The following is a 22,630-nucleotide window of genomic DNA, read 5'->3' on the forward strand; positions in this document are numbered from 1 at the left end:
GGCTATTACTGTGTGTTGGTCCGACCAAAGTGACATCTTGGGAGGAAAAGGCACTTGTGCCTTACAACTCATGACCATCTACGGATCAACCATTGCAACAAACATGGGCCGCTAATGGTTAACCTATCTTGCAGCATAAATGTGGAATTGATCTAAATTGTGATAAATTCAAGGCTCAACTTTATCATGAAGAACAGAGAATACGGTATCTTTGAAATAGGATTTTCAGAAAAAGAACCATTTGAATTTGGAAAGCAAGTGAATAAGACTTTTACAGGCCTTCTCCAAGTCAAAACGTTTTACAAAAAAAAAAGTCAACAACGGTTGAAATTATTGTGATTGTTAATTTAAGCTTACAAAATACAAAGAAAGTCATGTACATCAATCTATGAATACTGCGTAGCATCCATTACCGTGAAAACTTGATCTAACTACCATTGAACATAAATTTCTAACAAAACTAAAATCAGACCAATTTCCCAAAACCCAAAGGAAGACCTCCACACCAGCCGTGGCAGCCATATCACTGATAAACAATCCATTCTTACCCACCAAACCTTGAAACAGACTTTGAAGTGGAGAAGACCCCTATCCAAATGCGAATTTGATAATTGTTTGTTAATTGAGCCGCTTGGCATGGCGGTGCCCAGGAACAAGTCGGCCCATTCCTCAGGAATAGAAGCGCTTACAAGTATATTTAATTTAACAATGGTATAGGTATATTGAATCATTGATCACTACCAGCATCCACATCATCCTTCCTCATCGCAGCATCTGCACACTCTTGCAGCTCCAGTGCGTGTTCAAGGCCTACCTCCACTTCACCAATCGAGGGACGTTCCATATCGTCTTCTCGCAGGCAAGAAGTTCCAATGTTCACGTATATCTTGAAACACTCTGGAGCTATCCTCCCTATCAGATAGGGATCAATAATCTGATTAATGGTGCCATCTTCTACGCATGCTGGAGCCCAGACGGCCATACTCTGTTCTCTCTCTGATTCCATGTCCACTGATCTTCTCGCACAGAGCACTTCAAACAGTACCACACCGAAACAGTAGACGTCAGTTTTATCGGTCAGCTGACTCGTTCGAAGATAAGCGGGATCCAGGTATCCAACAGTACCCTTCACTTCAGAATCAATCCTAATTAAAGCCTTTGACAAACTCGGGGGACCCTTCTTGCACAAGCCGAAACCTGCCAGCTTGGCCTTCCAGTTCTCACCCAATAAAATGTTTGTCAACTTCACGTCGCGGTAGATTATAGTATGCTTAACTCCAGTGTGAAGGTAGTGCAGTCCACGCGCCACTCCAATGCAAATCTGTAGTCTTCGTTTCCACGGAAGGGGATCATGTTGGTCCTGGTGGAGGAGGTGTCTGTCGAGGGATCCACCTACTATGAACTCATAAACTAGGATCATCTCTTGTTCGTCAGTACAATATCCGATGAGATTGACGAGGTTCGGGTGGCGTAGCTGGCCAAGCAACACTAACTCCGTCCCAAACTCTTTGACACCCTGTCCTAACATCCAATTACGACGCTTTATTGCAACGCTTACGGTACAGTCACAAATAAATCCCTTATATATTTTGCCAAAAGCTGCCTCACCAATTACTGAATCATCATCGAAGTTATTGGTAGCTATCTTGATCTCAGCGAGTGAAAATCTCCGGCATAATCCCTCTGGAAGAAGTAAAGATTGTTTTGCTCTCTTCCCGGACGTCCTTAATAACTTTGAAAAATACTGCGAAATAGCTTCCATTGACGCTTCGGTCATACACTAAGAGCTTGACGACAAAAGAATTATCGGATTCAATGGAGTGGAAAGTAGCAGCTTTGACACGGAGATGATTGATTAGATTCAATGTAATGCTTTTATAACTTCGAAATAGAAACGGGTGTTCATGACACCAAGCAAACCAAGAAAAGCTGCCAAATTGAACATATTGATTTCAGCCAGTTTCCAAAATTATGGGTCCGGATTGATGTTTATGTTCAGAAAGAGAAAAAAATAAAAAAATAAATATGATATCGATTCAATAGTAGGTTCAATAGGTCTAGTAAACCAATTTTTCCTCCCAAACAGTCAAACATCCTAATCTACTGCATAAATAAAGTCTTATTTAATATATTACCATTAATTAAAATATATATAACCTTTAAAAAAAAATATATATATATATATATAAAACACAAGATTAAAATTAAAAAACAAAAATTATGCGCAAGCATAATAAAAATTGAAGGACAACCATAACACTAGGCTTATTAACAAGACCCACCCACGCAAAAACACAAAACAAATCCTATCTATAACCCAAGAAAAAAAAAAAAAAAAACCGCAGACTTTATTAAAAAAAAAAAAAACTTGAAGGCCCAAAACTGATAAACAAAATCAGGGCCCAATCTTATTACCTTAACAAGAACCAAGGAAGAGAAAGCCAAGTCATTTTCACCAAAAAAAAAAAAAAAGAAAGCCAAGTCAAAGACTTTATACCTGAACGGCTGAACAGAGGCGGAGAGCCGTTGAGAGAGGCGGAGGTCGGAGAGCAGTCCAGCCGTCCAGGCGGAGGAAGCTTGCTGCCTTGCTTGAGCTGTTGAGCAGATGAGAAGTGAGAACAGTGGAGAGAAATGAATCAGAGAATGAGAGACAGAGAGAGGCAGAGAGCAGAGAGAAAGGTAAAATTTTTAGGAATGGTAAAATTTTTAGGGTTTTGAATTGTTTTATTTGTTTTGGTTTGTGATTGTTTAGTGGTTAATCTCCGGATTTGTAGTTGATTTGGTTGGTTTTTGTTTTGTTTAAAGGATAATAATGGTATTTTTGGACAATAATTTTGTTTAGAACCAATGTTTAAACGAATTTATCAAAATTTTTGTTTTTTTGGTAAAAAGATGTGTCAGATTTTTGTAATTCATCTGAAACTAAGAATTTTTTTTTTTTTTTTTTTTTTACTGCCCCTTCGTTTCTAAATTTTTTTTTTCTACTGCGCCCTTCCACTTGCGGCCTTAAGGCAATTGGCTAACTCGCCTCAGGGGAGGGCCGGCCCTGTCCCCGACCAACGTGTTTGAATTTTGAAATGAGTTGGTTCAATTCAATTAGAAATTCTCTTGGATTACTTTAATAGTTAATACATGGTTCTGGCCTTCTGGCAGCTGAGGTCATATATCTATGGTCTAGTCCAAGAGGTGGTTCAAGGGAATCCTCTTCCTTGTTCAGGTTCGATGGCATAAAAAAAAATATATATATATATATATACACACACACACACACACACACACACACACATTTTCTTTGATGTTCATCTTTTTTATTTTCTCCCTTGTCTTTTGAGTTTTGTGAACCGATTTTCTATGCTCTCTCCTCTCCACTCACATCCAGTCACTAGAGATCACCGTCCTATTGCATATCTCCATCAATATCTGTCATCCCATTTTAAATCTCTGCAATCTGTGCTGATCTTGGTTTTCTTGGCCTTTTCGGTTGCTCTTGAAATTCACAAACCGGTGCACTGCACTGATGGTACTTGAGTTTGGTACAGCTTGGTTGGTTGACATCCAGCACTGTAGTTCAGTTGGTGACTTAGGAAAACCGATGGAAAATCAATTTTACTGATAAATGTAAAAGACCTTGGGCAGTTTGACCAATGATCAATTGGGGATCCCACGGTAAAATATTGAACCAATTTATGACCATCTCAAGTATTTTGCAGCATAAAGGCAATTACATAGTGTTGGTGCTGTCGAAGTGGGCTCTTGGGCGGAAAAAGGCACACTAGTGCCATACAACTCAAGACTATCCGTCTATCACCATTGCAAAAAATGAAAGGCCCCTAATCTATCTTGCAACATAAATGTGGAAATGATCTAAAGGCAACTTGTGATAAATTGCAGAGCTCAACTTCACCCCGAAGAAACAGAGAATCTGCGGGTCTTTGGAAGAAGAAAAACAGTAATTTGAAAGCAAGTGAATAAGACTGACCCAAAAAAAAAATGTTGAGAATGATGTGACTGTTGCAAATGTTAATTCAGGCTTACAAATGCAAACAAAGTCGTGTATATCAATCTATGAATAGCATCCATCACCGTAAAAACTTCAAACATAAAAATCTAACAAAATTAAAATCAGATCTATTACCCAAAACAAGAGCACACGCTCCCATAAAGGTCTTCATACCGTGGCAGTGATATCGCTGACAAACATCCAAGTTCTGCTCCTAAAGTAGTGCAAAAACGACTCAGCCACTATGCCCTCATTTTGGTTTCTCCTAAATTTGAAATGGAGAGCACCCCTGTCTCTAGAAATGTGATTTTGACAGTTTGATAATTGTTTGTGATTAATGATTGGCCATTTGGGTTTTCCATGGTGGTGTCCAAAGACAAATTAGCTTATGTGGTGCTATCTGAATCCTGAATATAGACTCCTCAGATTCAGGTGGAGAAGCACTACCGGACTACCGGTATATTCAACAATGGGATAATTATATTGATCACCATCAGATACGGATCAGTTATGAGAACAAAAGCTTTCAACAAAAAGCAAAAGCTTTATCTTAGAGTTGGATATATCAGGTTTCTATTTTCTGTTAGCTCATCACATTTTTCGACAGTTACACTCCATTTGTTTTGGTGGAAAATGCTTTCCATGTTTTCTAGTATATTGTACAACAGCAAACACTAGTCAACGAAAAAAAGTTTTATGTGATCAAGTATGATACGATTAGAGAGTTGTAGTTAGAGATTTAGTCACTAGATTGGTGAACTGTGCTGTAGTATATCAGAATTTTTTTTTTTTTTTTTTTTAAATTACTTAAAAGAACAATCACATTATAAATATATGCGATACCCTGATGTTAGTGGCTCATGAATAACAAGAAGGTAGTCAAGTCTTCAAATTGGCTTAACTTAACTGTTTCTTCCCTCAAGTGGCTAAACAAAGAATCAAATAAAAATCTGCATCCGCATTACCACAAATAAGTTATAAAACATATTATCTAGACCATCTAGAGTATCTCAACCATTAAAAATTTGAAGTTAAAACTGATTTTTTTTTTTTTTTTTGAAAACCCGATTAGTTATAGACATATATTATTATTAATACAAAAGACTTAATGCATAAAACATTTCTATTTAGGAAGACTACTAAATATTCCAATGCTGTAAATTGGGTTTTGACTATGGAAAGTTTTACGGTACTAAATTGTAAAAGATGTTGATGGCCTAGTAAGCCTAAATGCACATGAGAAAAATGAGATGACAAGGCAACTAAAACCAAAACGCACAAACCATGAAGTCCACTTTAAACTAATGCAAGAGTGAGTGAAACATTTTGTCAAACACATGGTATGTCTATTCCAAAATGGGATTGAAAGAGAAACATATCGGAATATGAATCCACCAAAAAATTACACCCTAGACAAACTAAGTAAATTACAATTGAACAATTGATTAATTATCCCAAGTGGGCAAGTTTGAATAAAAGTCCCCAAAATAATCACTTTAAAAATTTTATTTAAAAAAAAAAAAAAAAAAAAAGCAATAGCACATACTGTTGTCGAAGGGGAGTTGAATTTCAGAATTAGAATATCTAGGAAGACCACTAAATATTCTAATGTACTAAACGAGATGACCGTTGTGAATTGAAACACGCCCACTTGTGAATTGCTTGTAGTTAATTATGTTTGACCGTTTGGCATGGCAGTGTCCAAGGACAACTCTTCAGCAGATTTGGTGCTCTCTGAAGCTAATTCCTACACCATATCAATTGGTGAAGTGTCTTCGGAAGAATCATTACAGGTATATTCATCAATACAATAGTTACAGTCACCAGCAGCACCATATGAGCTCTCTTGTAGCTCCAATGCACATTCAAGGCGTACCTGCACTTCACCTATGGTGGCTCGACGTTCGCCTTGATTTCGCACACAAGAAGTGGCAATGTCAACCTATACCATAAAACACTCCGGAGCTATCTTCCCCATCAGATACGTATCAATTATCTTATTGATGGTCCCTTCTCGTTTGCATTTTCGGGCCAACCCAACCAGATCCATTGGTACTGCAAATGGACTTGGTGTTATTCCACTGAGTAGTTGCAGCAGTACCACACCAAAAGAGTAGACGTCGGATTTATTGTTTAGCTTCCCGAACATGACATACTCTTGATCCATGTAACCGTAAGTACCCACAACTTTATCAGTTTCGATCCTAATCAAAGCCTTTGACAAACTTGGGGGACCCATCTTGGACAACCCAAAATATGACAACTTGGCCTCCCATTTCGCGTCCAACAGAATATTGGTTGGGTCAACGCAGGGCCGGCTTAATATCTGATGCAAGTGATGCATTTGCCTAAGCCTCTCAAATAAAAAAAAACCACCACTTGTAAAAAAAATTATATATATAATATATTTATTTATATATTTTAATTAAAAAAAATTTAAGCACTTTTATTGGTCAATAAAATGTATTAAAAAGGTCCCATTATATTCTAAAATGCAAAAGATTAAAAAGAGAAAAAACAAAAATAGTCAAACTTCAGCTAATAAAATTAAATTTTAACAGACAAATTTATTAACTCACCCTTGAAATATGCTCAAATCAAAATTAATACCAGACAAATTCATTAATAATACAACATAATTATCTTGAAATATGCTAAAATATATATTATAAATTCAAAAAAAAAAAAAAAAATCTCTCATCTCTCTGCCTCTCTATCTATCTTCTTACCTTTCTTTTCTTCATCTTCATCTTGATTCTTGATCCTTTTTCATAAACTCACTCAATCAGTCTAGCTTGAATTTTTTTTTTTTTTGATTCCCTTCAATTCACAGCTACCAGAGGTAATCTTCTTCCTTCCTTTGCCTTTCCGAAAATGAAGATGATGACTCTTCCATTTATTCAACTTAAGTTATATATATATTTTTAGTTTATTTCACTGTACAATTATTTGATGCGAGTTCCATCATGGGACACGTTTTTTGCTATGATAGGACCTTTTTCTGCCATGATAGGAGACGATTTTTGCTTTAAAACTTAGCCATAGGATGACAGCGTACAGGCTGGACGCTGGGCTCTGCATTGCTGCACAGGCACACAGCACCACAGGCTACACAGTGCGAGTATTATAGTGACACTAATTTATTAAATCATATATTAAATTAATTTTTATTTGTACATGTTTAGATTTTAAAGTGGTCACGGCTTTAAAAAAATTGCAATAACCAAGTTCTATTGTTCTATACTTTAAATTTTATTTTTAGTTAAATTATCATTTTTAATTATAAATTTTGTTTTATTTATCTATAAATATTTTCTCATTAAATAAAAAATTCAATATATATATTATTTGATTAATATTTAAATATAAAAAAGTCGCTTAAAATTTTTGCCGCCTCCAAAATTGTTGAGCCAGCCTGGGTCAACGCTACTGTGGACGATAGTATGCTTCAGCCCAATGTGAAGGTAGTGCAGCCCACGCGCCACTCCAACGCAAATCTGTAGTCTCCGTTTCCACAGGATCGAATTGGGATTGGGATCGGGGTTAGTGTCATTTAGGTGTCTCATGAGGCTTGAATTGACCATGAACTCGTAGACAAGGAACCCATGTCGTTTAGCGAGACAATATCCGATAAAAGGGAGGAGGTTAGGGTGGCGTATGTGGTAAACTAGCACCACATCCTTCATAAAATCATGAAAACCCTCCCTTGAATCGATATTCACACGCCTTATTGCAACGCTGAAGGCAGGGTGATCAATAAACCCCTTGTATGCTTTCCAGCCATCCCAACAACCAATTACTAAATTATCATCGAAGTTATTGGTAGCTGTCTTGATCTCAGTCAGTGAAAATCGACAGCATGGAAGAGCTGAATAAGATCGGTTTGTTTCGTCTGACCTTCTCTTCCCGGACGTCCTTAATAACTTTGATATACACTCTGAAATGCCTTTCATACCAACCAGCTTGAAATGATGCAGTAAGGAGTGGCCCCTTACCCCCGGCGACGATGACAGAAATGTCCCCTCTCAAAAAAAAAAAATTTTTTTTTTTTGTAAGAAAAACTTTTTTATTCAGAAGTCAATAAAGTACATACATCATGTGCACATGCATGCACAATTTGGCTTGGACGTTCCTCAAGCCATGCACTAAAGTCATCCACAGTAGCAGTGTGCTGAGCTAGTAAATGGGCAAGGACATTCCCTTGTCTTCTAGTGTGAGTAAATTCATAAGTCCTAGAGCAGTGAACTTGACGAAGAATTCCAACAACTATGTTCTGAACCGAGGATGGTGGCTCACTTAGACCCTGGACCGAATTGTAGATGTTCAAAGAATCACTCTCAAAGATCACATCTCTAACACCAACGTCTCTTGCGAATTGAACTCCTTCCTCCAGTGCCTTAGCTTCTATCTTGAGTGCGCCGAGCGGCAAGACCATTTTCTTGCTTAAAGCAGCAACCACCTCTCCCACATTGTCACGTATCACCACACCAACTCCTACCTATTTTCTTTTGGAGAACACGGCACTATCTACATTCACTTTGTACCAACCCGATCTTGGAGGGAGCCACTTGACCACCTCAAGAGCACATACTCTAGTCCTTTATGGGACCTCGTTTGCAATTTGGAATTCCTCCAAAGTTAATAGGGAGCTTCTAATGATCGCCCTTCCTGCCTTACCCTTGCCTCCATGAACCACCTCATTTCTATTTTTCCAAATCCCCCAGCAGATGGCTACTATACGTTCCAACAATCCTGGGTTTTGATCTTTCCTTTTCTGTAGGTGCCATACAACATCTATAAAGTCCCACGAGGGCCTGATCTCAAAGGGTAATGCTACCTTGCTTGATTCCTACACTTCCTTGGCTTTGTCACAAAACCTGAAAATATGACATATGGACTTCGAATGTTTCTCACAGGCTTCACACACACTGTCATTGGTAATATTCCTCCTTTTTAAGTTCTCCTTGGTGGCCAATATGTTCTTGCAAGCCTTCCACGCAAAGTGTTTAAGCTTGTTTGGTATGTTCATTTCCCATATATGTCTCCAAATCACTCTCAAGATTGTCGGATTAGAGGGCTCTGCTCCTCGTTTACCCCACATTCCTTCTTGGGCCATTTTATAGGCACTCCGCATTGAGAATTTGCCGTTTTTGGTTCTTGCCCATATTAGTCTATCCCGGGCTCCGTTTGCGCTATGGGGAATGCTTAGTATTGCTTCCACATCTTGGGGCATGAAATTTTGGCGAATTAGGTCAGCCCTCCATTCCATTATGTCTTCTTCAATTAGTTCACGTACCCAAGTTAGCCCAGAGTCCAAGTTTTGCGGAGTCACCACCTTGTATGTGCTTGGGTTTGGAAGCCATTTGTCTTTCCAGACTCGGATTCGCTCCCCATCCCCCACTGCCATCTTATTCCTCGTCTGACCAAGTCTTGAACTGCCATAAGGCTTCTCCATGCATAAAAGGGTTGACAACCAATAGCTGCTTCTATAAAATCACACCTTGGGAAGCACTTAGCTTTATAGACTCGGTAAAATAGAGATGAGGTGTTTGTTTGGAGTCTCCATCCCTGTTTGGCCAACAATGCCAAGTTGAAAGTCTTCAAATTCCTAAAACCCATTCCTCCTTTCTACTTTGGTAAACACATCTTATCCCAACTCATCCATGCCACTTTCTTTTCTTCTTTCACTTGACCCCACCAAAACTACCTCACCATCCTAATCAGCTCCTCATACAAAGAAATGGGTAGCTTAAAACATGACATTGTGTAGGAAGGAACAACTTGAGCAACGGCCTTTATCAGCACCTCTTTCCCCGCATTGGTGAGTAGTTTCTCTTTCCAACTTGCTAGCTTATTTGCAACCCGCTGTTTCAAGTGTGCAAAAGTGTTACACTTCGACTTTCCTATTAGGGATGGCAGACCAAGGTAGGATTCATGAGGTCGAATTACTTGTCCACCAAACATTGCTTTTATTGTCTCTTTCGTACCCATATCCGTGTTGTGGCTGAAGAAAAGGGAAGTTTCATTTCTGTTCAGCTGTTGACCGGAAGACAGCTCATATACCTATAACACTCTTTGTATTTCGGCACCTTTTCTAACTATGGCTCTTCCAAAAATCAAGCTATCATTAGCGAAAAATAGATGTGAGATCCTTAGACCCCTAGCTGAAGCAACAACTCCCCTTAGGGCTTTATTTTGGACTGCGTTGTGCAGCAATGCCGAAAAGACCCTCCACACAAATTAGAAACAGATATGGAGATAACAGATCCCCTAGACGTAGCCTACGCGTTGGAACAATCTGACCCCACGGATGCCCATTTATATGTACTGCATATGTCATTGAGGAAACACATCTCATGATCAGCTTAATCCAATCTACATGGAATCCAAATTTAGCCATAATTAGCTTCAAGCACTCCCACTCTACCCGGTCAAACGCCTTACTCATGTCTAGCTTCAGAGCCATCTCTCTAATTTTTCCTTTCTTCTTCCGGTTAATATGATTCATTAGTTCATGTGCCACTAACAGATTATCCGTGATGAGCCTTTCTGTTACAAATGCACTCTGATTCTCACATATTATATCCTACAAGACCACCTTCAACCGGTTTGCCACAGTCTTCGATGCAAGCTTGTAAGCCACGTTACACAAACTGATCGGTCTATAATCTGTCACACGTTCTGGATTCTTTGTTTTGGGAATAAGTACAATGTGGGTCTCATGAAATTTTGGAGGAACAATATCATGATTAAGAAAATCCAAGACAGTTTTTATGACAATGGGATTCACAATAGGCCAGAAATGTTGATAGAATAAAGGGGGCATACTGTCAGGTCCTGGTGCTTTCATCAAGTGCATCTGCTTCAATGCTTTCTCCACTTCATGAGCTTGAAATTCCTGCAAGAGAGTGGAATTCATCCTATTTGTTACTTTGGTGCGTACTGCTGCAAGGAGTTCGTCACTGACAGTAGGTTAAGACGATGTAAATAGTTGCTTAAAGTACTCCACAAAGGTGCTTCCAATCGTTTCTTCATCCTCTAGCCATACCTCATTTAACCCCCTGATCTTGCTGATTGAGTTGTATTGATGTCTATTAGAGGCTTTTGTATGAAAGAAAGAAGTGTCACGGTCACCTGCCTTCAGCCAACAGTTTCGTGATCTTTGATGCCACATGTCCTCTTCCACTAATTGCATTCTGTTTAGCTTTGATTTGACCTCATGCATTTCATCCATGTTTACATCTCCACTGTTCCTCTCTTCCATCCATTGAAGTTTTGTCTGTAGTACTGCTATTCTCCTGCCAACGTGCCCAAACGTGCTTTTATTCCATGAGGATAGAGACGACCTGCATTCCTCCAAGCATTGAGTAAACGGGTGCTCAGAGTTAATAACTTGGCCTCTCTCCCACACCTCCTTCACTACATCCTTGCATCTTTCATCTCTCAACCACATGGATTCAAACTTGAACAGTTTTTTCCTTCGGAAAGATCTTTGTCTAGTACACGCATTCTTCAGGACCAACACATAATGGTCTAATGTGGAGGCAGCCATGTGGTGCACCCTGACTTTTGGAAATAGAGACACCCAGTTAGAGGACACAAATGCCCTATCCAGTCTTTCACGGACCCATCCCCACGAACCCAGCCTCTTACTCCACGTAAACTCAGCCCCAATGAAGCCCAAGTCCCTCAAACAACATTTGTTAATTGTCTCTCCAAAACTATGCATTTGCCCTTCAGGCCAAAGGTTTCCACCAACCTTTTCTCTGAGGTGCATTATTTCATTAAAGTCTCCCATAAGAACCCACGGGAGATCACTACTTTTGCTCAACTGTTCAATCAGTTTCCAAGAGTCCATACGCTTGCTCGTTTTTGGGTGGCCATAAAAGCTGGTAAACCTCCACCTCCTATGTTCGTTATCTTCAGTAACTATTGCATCAATGTGACAAGGGGAATACGTTTAAACGTCCATTGTCATAGTATTCTTCCATAGTAGAGCCAGACCACCCCCCCAGTTAATACTAGGTACAACTAGACCCTGTTGCCAATCCAGTTTGCGTCTTATGCGCGCCATCTCGGACACAACAAACTTAGTCTCAATGAGAAAGACCAAGGTGGGATCTTCCTCCAAAACAATCTTTTGGAGAGCTTTAACTGTGCAGCGGTTCCTAAGCCCCCGACAGTTCCAGCTTATAGCACTCATTGCTCTCAGCAGGACTATCCCACAACCTCTGCCGTTCCCCGTTGTTGTGCTATGATCTTGCTAAAAACCTCCACCACTTCCTCCTTTCTCTGCTTTTTTCCATAGTCCCCTATATCCACTTCTTTCAATGGAGACCGATCCTTCCTCTTCACTCCAATCCCGTCTACATCAACCTCCATCACCGTTTCAAGGCTTTGTACACCTTCAGTTTCCTCCTCAAGTGCCATCCCATGCATATTTTCCTTCCCTGCATGTTTACGTCTAGACTGGTTTTTCTTTTGGGTCAAGCCTCTCCCTTTCCTCATCTTAAACTCACTTTGGACCTTCGAAGCATCCGTGCCCATCACAAACAAACTTACGTCTTGAAGTTTATCTTGGCCCAACCCGGTATCTTTTGCATTGGGTAAACTCATCTTTAAACTTTTGAAGCCCACCCCGGTGCTAGGCCCAAGTAAAGGCCCATTATGAGAAGCTAGTTTGTCATTTACCAAGTTTGACTTTGGAGCATGAATATTCATCAGATTTTCTGCCATTGAATCCGAATCTGCATTAAATTGTGAAGCTGATCCCACGCATGTAGTGCCCATAATTGCGGCGTCAATCTCTTGTAACTGCTTTTCAAAATTTGAAATCTGCGTATTTTGTACTCCATGTGCTTTGTCAGCAATTTTGGGCACATTGTATCAGCTTTATTGGAATCCACGTCATTTGCCACGTAGGACCCTCCCTGTACCATGATCATCCCACCTTCAATCTGACTCTGGTATACTCCTCCCCCACTCGGTGTCGCCGCTAGATCCGGTTATGATCCACCTCCATCATTGTTCTTCGTTGCCACAATCAACTGTGACTTTTGGGTGCATTCCTGGGTCGCCCTCATCCACGGTCCGAACTATTTATCCTCTGTGTGAAGAGTTTCCTTGCTGCGAATCCATAGCATACAATCCTTCTCATCATGATCTACTTTCCTGCACCAATAGCAAAAAATTGGAAGCCGCTCGTATTTAAACTCCACCCATATCTTTTTCGGTCCTCCCATTCGCACCATACGACCTCTACACAATGGTATTGTTATATCCATAGATACTCGGATACGAAGGTAGCTTCCCCAACAGAATCCCAACTCTTCGACATCCACCTTCTCCACCATTCCCAGGGACTCACCAATGCACAAGCCAACCTCTTTAGTTTGGCTCATCGTAGGCAAACCATGGATTTGGACCTAAAATGATACTCTGTCAAACTTTAGTTTGCTCACAGCCTCCCCTGCCTTGAGTTTATGGAGAATTAGGAGGTATTTGTTGAAAGACTAAGGGCACGACAACAAAACTCTATCCATATCATCCCTACTCTTAAAGTGAAAAAGAAACTTATTGTTGCCCAAATCATAGACCTCAAAACTGTCCTCTGTTCGCCAAACTGATTTGAGGACTCTCACCATCGACTCCAAATTCACTCACCGCTTTGTGCAAAATTTGCCGGCCAGTACATAACCCGTTTCCGTCACCGACAGAGCCAGATCAACCTCACTGCCTTCTCTTTCTGATAAGCGTAGTCCTTCCCACCTACTTGTGATCTCATCCATTACTTTCTAGCCTAGAAAACAAAACTAAACATAATAGATAAACAGAGAAAGAAAAAAGAAAAACCAACGTGTTTCTACTGTCACGCGGAGAGAAAGTTTTGCCTGGCAGCAAGACTTATTTTTCACCTCTAGGGCTTCCCAGAAGACCTAGAGAGAAACCTAGGAAATTTTCCTTTTAAAATGTTGTCCCCTCTCAAAGTTAGACAAACTGACAAAGTGGATTTTTTTTTTTCGTATACAACATAGATTATAGAGAACTCTCAATGTACTAAATACGAATGGGTGGGCTGTTGGATACTTCAATTACTTTACTTTTCTCCAATATCTCATCTAATGGTCAATGACATATATATTTAATGGGGGCAAGTTTTAGGAATAATAAATAAATGTTATTTCTTAGGTTCTCATTTTAAAATTCTAGTATATGAATTTTTTCTCATGAGACGAAAGTGCATTTTTTAATTAAGTAGTCATATTGCTAAATCTTAAAAGGGGAACTTAAGGAACAGCACCTAAGATACTGTATTTAAGTTTTGTCCATTTAATGGATTGTGAAACATCAACTGTTATTTCAATATTTTTCAAATAATTTATACTATATAGTATTACTATTGTGGGACCTAAAACATCCAGAGAGTCAAAGATTGAACAATGACAAAGGTTTTTGATCTGCACAACTAATTTCTAAGAGATGAGGAAAAGATCTATAATGGAAAGATCAAACAGTAGATTAAAAAACAGAAATAGACAAAATCAAGCTTTCATATGTGAAGGAACAATGTTCTCGAGGTACATAGTAAGGATTCAAATATAAAGATACACAAGAAAAACTCTCTCTCTCTCTCTCTCTCTCTCTCGTTCTTGCATAGTCTTTCTCTCTCTATTTTTCTAAACCCCTTCTCCTATTGCCATTCTCCTCCTTTTATAAACATTTTCCCCTCCTTATCTAGCTGTCCAGCTCCTAGCTGGATTTTAGGGAATACTTATCCCATCAAGCTCAGCCCTCTATCCTGCCATTTCATGATCATAAAGAAAGACTTTTGGAACTATTTCCACTCATCAGACCAATCATTTAGTATTTAATGTGGCTGACATTAGGTAGGAGATCTCATTAATGTGGAGTGACTATTTCATTAGGATCTACATCTTCTTCGTCATGCCCCTCGGAAAAAAAAAAAAAAAAAAAAAAAAAAAATCTCTCTCTCTCTCTCTCTCTTGTTCTTGCATAGACTTTCTCTCTCTATTTTTCTAAACCCCTTTTCCTATTGCCCTTCTCCTCCTTTTATAGACATTTCCCCTCCTCATCCAGCTATCCAGCTCCTAGTTGGATTTTGGGGGATACTTATCTTATCAAGCTCAGCCCTCTACCCTGCCATTTCATGATCATAGAGAAAGACTTTTGGAATTATTTCCACTGATCAGACCAGTCATTTAGTATTTAATGTGGCTAACATTAGGTAGGAGATCTCATTAATTCGGAGTGACTGTTTCATTAGGATCTGCATCTTTTTTGTCATGCCCCTCGGAAAAAAAAAAAAAAAAAAATCTCTCTCTCTCTCTCTCTCTCTCTCTCTCTCGTTCTTGCATAGACTTTCTCTCTCTATTTTTCTAAACTCCTTTTCCTATTGCCCTTCTCCTCCTTTTGTAGACATTTCCCCCTTCTCATCCAGCTATCCAACTCCTAGTTGGATTTTGGGGGATACTTATCTCATCAAGCTCAGCCCTCTACCCTGCCATTTCACGATCATAGAGAAAGACTTTTGGAACTATTTCCACTGATCAGACTAGTCATTTAGTATTTAATGTGGCTGACATTAGGTAGGAGATCTCATTAATGTGGAGGTGACTGTTTCATTAGGATCTGCATCTTCTTTGTCATGTCCCTCAAGAAAAATATAGAAGATGGGTAGTCCTACATGAGGGTGGAAGTTGCTATTCGAGGTACCTTAGTGACCTCGGGAAGACAGGTTAAAGGGGTTACCTCGGTTATGGTTTTTGGGAAGATTGTTATACCAGACTTCCATAGTTGTAAGCCCGACTGGTTCCTATTCACCAGAGGGCCATTTCATCTTTATTCATACCTTGGGCTAAGCCGGTTCCTCAAATTTAGCTTTTAGGTCTTGGTCCTCGGGTCGAGTCAGAGTTCACCCCCCACAACTATATAGTTTTATAGGCATAAGATAATGCTAAGCCCTGATCATTTTTGCCTTCAAGTAGACTATAATTGAGTTTTCAAGTGCACTTTTTTTTTTTTTTTTTATATATAAATTAATTAGATTCAAATATTATTTTGGGAGTGTACTCTGTTTGTGAAAAAGGTCTAGATGATTTGGGAGATTACTGGATTATTGAATGATTGACTCGATGACTAAATATATTCAATTAGGAGACATCATTTTGCAAGGCCAAAATGGCCAAATAACACTGTTGGCCGAAATATTTTGCAATCTACCACTATTTTGAAATTCAATTCTTCAAACTTGAGTTTTCCATGTAACTCTAGTTTCAGGAACTCGAGTTCCATTAAAAATAGCCACTGTGGCACCCGATGAGCTGGACTTTTTTAATATTAAAAAAACCACGTGGAACTCGAGTTCATTAAGCTTGATTAGCTTATAATGAGTTACTCTAGTTTTATAAACTCGATCACCATAAAACTGAGGTCCACAAGCTCTCTTCTTTCACTTCAATGTATTACTTCAGTGTGTCCCACGCGCTGTCTTCTTTCTCTTCAAGCTCCCTTCCTTCACATCATTACTCTCTCTCTCTCTCCCAACACTTCTAATTCCATAGTTCTATAACAAACAAAAACTATTTCCTATCTCTCTCTTTTTTTGTTGAATAAAAAAGGTATCATCATTTTTTACCAATGTTATGAATACCGTTTCGGAACCAACTTCGATTTGTCTATTGAAATGAAATATTTCGGTACCAGTCTATTTCAGCGTACCGTTTTAAACCATTTCGGATTACCACAAATAAATAAATATAAATATATATAAAAAATAATATAATGGATTTAATATATTTACTTTTTTTTTAAAATCTCAAATAAAGTTAGCATTTGGTTATTAAAAAATATTTGTTGCATTTTTGTAAATAAATTGAACATGTTGACTAATTAATAGCTAAGAACACGTTTCTCAAAAAAAAAAAAAAAATAGCTAAGAACATTCTTGAAATTTAACTTTTCCTATTTCCTAAACCCACCCACGGGAACCTCTCCATCTCTTTATCACCTATCAATTTATTTCCTTAGTCTCACACACTTCTGAATGTTCTTATTCAAGAGTTTCAACTTTCAAAAGTTTGGAGCCTCACCACTCACCAGTGCTCTGTCTTAGTCTCTCCTCTTTGTTCTATATTTTGTTTCCTCTAATTCTTTCTTTTTCTACTGTGTTTGTTTCATTTTGTTCTTCATTGTTGTTTTTCATTCTTGTGTTTTTTCTTCTCCGTTTTAAACAAAGACAAAGGCATTGGAGCTTATATATATATATATATATCTTTTTCTGGTAAGGCAGTGGGTCAAACATCAAATTCAGGGGAAAAGGCCACAAATTCATACCAGCCGAATCTTTAATCTTGGCCGGTATTGATCGAAACTCCCGGAATAGCCCGAAATGGGCTGAAATTCCACCTGAGGTGGAATAAGGGTGGTTGCTATTTCGGTTTACTCACCAGTACGAGATATTCCAGCCATTTCGGCCGAAACGAAACTGTATTAATAACAATGTTTTTGACAAGTAGCGTACATATGGTCGTTCATTACATGGACGATAGTAAGCGCATTAAAGTTAGACATAACTCTCACATTCAAGCTAGATGCAGGAAATGGTTACAAAGTCATTAACAAATGCTTTCATGAGCCACCTCATGTTCGTTACAAACATCTTTATGAGCCACTTAACTATTTACACCCAGCTCAGGCACAACACCAAGGGGAGATCAACAAACTTTGCAATAACTCATTAGATGGCTATATAAAGCCATAAAGAGCAAGTAAAAGACACAATTTCATATACACAAAGCTACATTATACATTAGAGATTTCCTAAGAGAGATTTACTAATTGAACCATCAGGGGGTCCTTGGCTGGCCCTATCTCAGTGTCTTTCATCTTCACTTTCTTTCTTCTTGACAGGAAGTCTGGTTTGTCCATCAAGATTGACGAGGAACATATTGATGAGGCACTTTCGTGTTTTATCTATTTTATTAAAGAATAAAGTAATGTACGTATAAGGGGGTCCTAGGGCTACCATAGACTAAACCAACTAGCCTAAGCACTAGGACAAGAAAATACACTGAAAAAACACAACCCAAGAAAAGTAGCTAATGGGTCTTCTAGTTAACTAAGAAAGTGAAGATTGATACGTGTGCGTTTGGTTACACTTTAAGAGCCCAAAACACACGTTTCCAAGTCCAAAATCCAAAATGCGTATTTGGTAAATTATTTCCATCGCTAGTTATCAAAGAGTGGCTTTTTCAAATATGAAGGACTATCACGTTTTCATATTGGACCTTGGAGCTGCAATGCCGAAAACGCAATTATAGATATCATGTTACCGTTGGTCATTTTCAGCATTATCCCTAAACTATCCTTATTTTTATTTTGAAACCCCAATTTTACCAAGATCTCTATAAAAAAAAAATACCATCATGTAGGAGAAAAATTTCTCTACACTCTATGCTCCCTCCCTATCAATTGTGAGAAGGCCAGAGGAAATATCGCACAGTGCAGGTAGTAATGGTTCTTCTTTCTTTTCCTTTCCTCTAACTTCTAACCAACCAAACTGACTGCAAAATTCTAAATCAAATGTGCAATTTTCAATTACAATATAAACCCATAAACGCATTACTATTTTAGGCTTCTTCTTCTTCTACTGCAAGGTTCTTCTTCTCTCATTTTTTTTTTTTTTTTTTTTGTGTATAATATATTTCTTTCTTCTTGTCTTTTGGGAGATGAAGAAGAATTGTCTTTTGGGTGAAGAAGAATAATTGAAGAAGAGATAAGATGGTGAGTGGAGGAAAAGAAAAGATATTTGATGGGAATGGGGAAGAAACAAGTGGATGAAAAAAAAGTGAAGGAAAAAAAAAAAATAAAGGTAGTTTGAGTGGGATACATGTACATCATGTAAGGAAATTTACTAAATAAAAATTACAATTGTGTTAAAACACAACAAATTTTCACAGCAGATGAGGTGTTAAATATTTCATATGTCAAAATTAAATTAAATAAATTAATAAAATATTTTATTAGGATTGACCACAACTAAAAACAAAGAGTATAGTAAAAATATTGTGACATTTTATTATATTCCTAAAATTTTTGAATTAGTACTATTTTTCTTTAGAAAAAAAAATAGTGCTATTGATAGAATATTTTTATAACAATTTTATAATGAAGTTTACATAGTAAGTTGTTATTGGTTCTCATCTGAACCTACTAGTGACATTATTTCTTTTTCCTACCATTAACAACTTGTCATATAGACTTTATTGTGAAATTTTTGTGAAAATATTATGTCTATAACTTGCATTAAGAGAGGCAATTAAAATAATATAGTGTGTATGTGTGTGTATATATATATATATCTTGTTGTCCTTTTTGGTAATTTATAACTCAAATTGCCACTTTTATAAGTGTTAGTCAAAAACTATGTTTTTTCAAAAAGCATTTTTTGATAGTTTTTACCAAACACTCTACTTTTTAAAAAAATCCAATTTTATATCGCACTTTTTAAAACTGCCACTTTTTCAAAAAGTACAGTTTGAAAAAGCTGAACTTTTGGTTGTGTACAAACGTAAAGATAATTATGACTACCTGTTCAAACTAGTTTGATTGGTGATGAAACCTTATTTTTAAATAAGGAACTCGAGTTTCATAAACTGGATTTCCATGTGGATTTTTCAATTAAAAAATGTCAAATTAGCGAGTGCCACTATGGCACATTTTTAAGAAATTCAATTTTTTGGAACTCCAGTTATGTGCAAAAATTGAGTTTCATGAACTCGAGTTACACAATAGTAGTAAATTGTTAAAGATTTCGTAAACAGTGGTAGATTGCAAAATATTTTGGCCAACAGAGGTATTTGGCCAATTTTGTAGTTTAAATTTCTAGGATTAAAAAATTGGAGTGTTACATTTAGGCTTTGCAAATCATTGCTCTAATGTCACATTATGGCAGAGAAGTGCATCCATATTTTGTCCACATGATTGGAGGTTTATTGGATGAAGCTCCTTGAAGATGAGCCAAGAAAACTCGTGCTTTTTGGGGCTGATATTGCAACTTCCAATGAAGCTGCACTACAAATGCATGGAAGAGAAGATAGATGTGATAGATTATAAAGATGAAACTGGGATTCCCATATCTGACATCAATATGGGTAAGTCGTGACTCGTGAGAACTTGAATGCTGCTCTTGGGAGTGGGACAAGTAATGCATCTGCACTTCATGACAATATAACTGAAACTCTGAGAGACAACAGTGGACATAAGATTTTTAAGATTGGGGCATCAAGAAAATGTTATTCAACAATGCCTTCTAAAAAGTAGGAGTACTATTGCCTGTCACCTTCAAGGTAAGTTCTTCGTTACCACGATAGGGGGAAAACTCTTCTTAGGTATGCAAACTCTTCTTACAAGAAATATTAATGATTTTTCATGCAAGTCAAATAATAGGGGAAAAAAAAATCTATCTTATTTTACAGTCATTGTGCAAAAACACACCAAGTTATGTTAGTATATAAGCAGGAGAATGCTTACCTTCTATGGTTGTTTTATGCACCTCAAAGAAGATCAAACATATTATTCCCCACTTATAGATATAATTAGGCTAAAATTCAATTCAACAAACTTAAATGGTAATAAGATAACTTAGTAAGGTTTGGACCAAGATTTCCAACAACAAAAAGTGGTCACAAAGCTAAATAAAAATATTAATTGTATGTCATAAAAGCAAACTAAACCAATAAAACTATAAATTAGGACAAACTAGCTTTTGGGTTGAGCATGTGTATTTCAAGTATGATACAATTAGAGAATTGTAGTTGGTGATTTAGTCACTAGATTAGTGAGTTGTGCTATGGTAATTCAGAATTTTTTTTTTTTTTTTTTGGTTACTTTTTACTTTTAAGAGCAATCTTTGATCTCTTGGTCTTATTAGCTCATGAAGAACCCCAAGCTGGTGATCAAGTCTTTCAAAATTGGCTTAGATTAAATGTTTATTTCCTCATGTGGCCAAACAAAGAATCAAATAAAAATTTGCAGCATCATCATTTTACCACAAATAAGTTATAAAACATGCTATCTTCTAGTGACTAAATCACTAGATTATCTCAACCATTGAAAATTTAAAGTTGTAACTGATGACTTAGAGACACATATTAATACAAAAGACTTAATTCATAAATACTTCTGTCTAGTAAGATTACTAAATACTCTAATGTTGTAAAGTGAGCTTTGATGGTGGAAAGTTCTATTGTACTAGTATATTGTCAATGACGTTGATGGCCTAGCAAGCCCAAATGCACATGAGAAAAAATGAGATGACCAATGACAGCTAAAACCAAGAGGCACAAACCATGAAATTGACTTAACCTAATGCAAGAGTACGTACTAAATTGACAAAGATGTTGATGGCCTAGTAAGCCTAAATGCAAAAGAGAAAAAATGAGATGAACAGGCAACTAAAACCAAGAGGAACAAACCATGAAGTCAACTTTAAAGTAATGCAAGAGTGAGTGAAACATTTTGTCAAACATATGGTGTGTAAATTCCAAAATGGGATTGAAAAAAATGTATTGTAACATGAATCCACCCAAAAATTACACCAAAGACAAACTAAGCACATTACAATTGAACAATTGATTAATTATCCCAAGTTGGCAAGATTGAAGAAAAGTCCCCAAAATGATCATTTTTTTTTTTTTTTTTATAAATAGAAAAAATAGCATTAGCACATAATGTTGTCGAAGGGAAGTTGAATTGCAGAATTAGAATATCTAGGAAGACTACTAAATATTCTAATGTACTATTGTCCAAGCCTTTTTTGATGAGTTTTCATAATAAAAGTTCAGAATGAGCATTGCTTCAAATGGTTTGTAAGAATTGAGAGGCCAAAGAAAATAATAATTTGCAAGACTAGACAACAACATCATATAAACTTACCACATCAGCACATCATAAATATCAATTTGGGTCCGTTTAGATACAACTGAAAATTAAAAACTGAAACTAAAAAACACTGTAGCAAAATAATTTTTAAATATATAAATAATATCGTGAGACTCATTTTTAATAAAAAAGTTGTTAAAAAATAAAATTTGTAAACCCATGAATAATAAAATTTGTACTGAAAAGGTGAAAAAAAAGTCAAACTTTGCTTCTAAGGACACCCAAAAAAAAAAAAAAAAAAAAAACATACTTGTGAATTGTTTGTGGCAGTTTCCAAGGACAACTCTTCAGCCCAGTTTGAAGGCAGTGCAGCCCACACGCCACTCCAACGCAAATCTGTAGTCTTCTTTTCCACGAGACCGAGTCGTGATCGGGGTTAGTGCCACAGAGGTGTCTCGCGAGGTTTCCATTGACCATGAACTCGTAGACAAGGAACCCCTCTTGTTCATGCATCTTCGAAACAATATCCGATGAGACAGACAAGGTTAGGGTGGCGTAGCTGGCAAAGCACCAGCACCTCGGTCCTTAACTCGTGAAATCTCCGCCATGAATTGATGATATTCAAACCCTTTATTGCAACGCTTATGGAACGATCGTCAATAAACCCCTGGTGTACTTCCCATAACGACCCTCACCAATTACTAAATTATCATCGAAGTTATTGGTAGC

At 37.5% G+C, this 22,630-nt stretch overlaps 1 protein-coding gene across 1 annotated transcript; it reads right to left on the reverse strand.

Moving 5' to 3' along the window:
- Window positions 1-222: 222 nt before the first annotated feature.
- On the reverse strand, window positions 223-6,874 carry LOC112026581 (receptor-like protein kinase FERONIA). The gene is made up of 3 exons (XM_024059271.2): window positions 5,547-6,874; window positions 2,498-2,594; window positions 223-1,929 (listed from the first exon to the last, which is right to left on the reverse strand). The coding sequence occupies exon 3, from the start codon at window positions 1,775-1,777 to the stop codon at window positions 728-730; it is 1,050 nt and encodes a 349-aa protein (XP_023915039.1). The 5' UTR covers window positions 1,778-1,929; window positions 2,498-2,594; window positions 5,547-6,874; the 3' UTR covers window positions 223-727.
- Window positions 6,875-22,630: the final 15,756 nt, after the last annotated feature.

This window comes from Quercus suber, unplaced genomic scaffold (genome assembly GCF_002906115.3).
Source record: "Quercus suber isolate HL8 unplaced genomic scaffold, Cork oak 2.0 scaffold_643, whole genome shotgun sequence".
Classification (NCBI taxonomy): Eukaryota; Viridiplantae; Streptophyta; class Magnoliopsida; order Fagales; family Fagaceae; genus Quercus; species Quercus suber.

Coding starts and splice junctions, on each gene's coding strand:
- LOC112026581 (XM_024059271.2), bottom strand. CDS start 1,777: ATGACCGAAGCGTCAATGGAAGCTATTTCGCAGTATTTTTCAAAGTTA.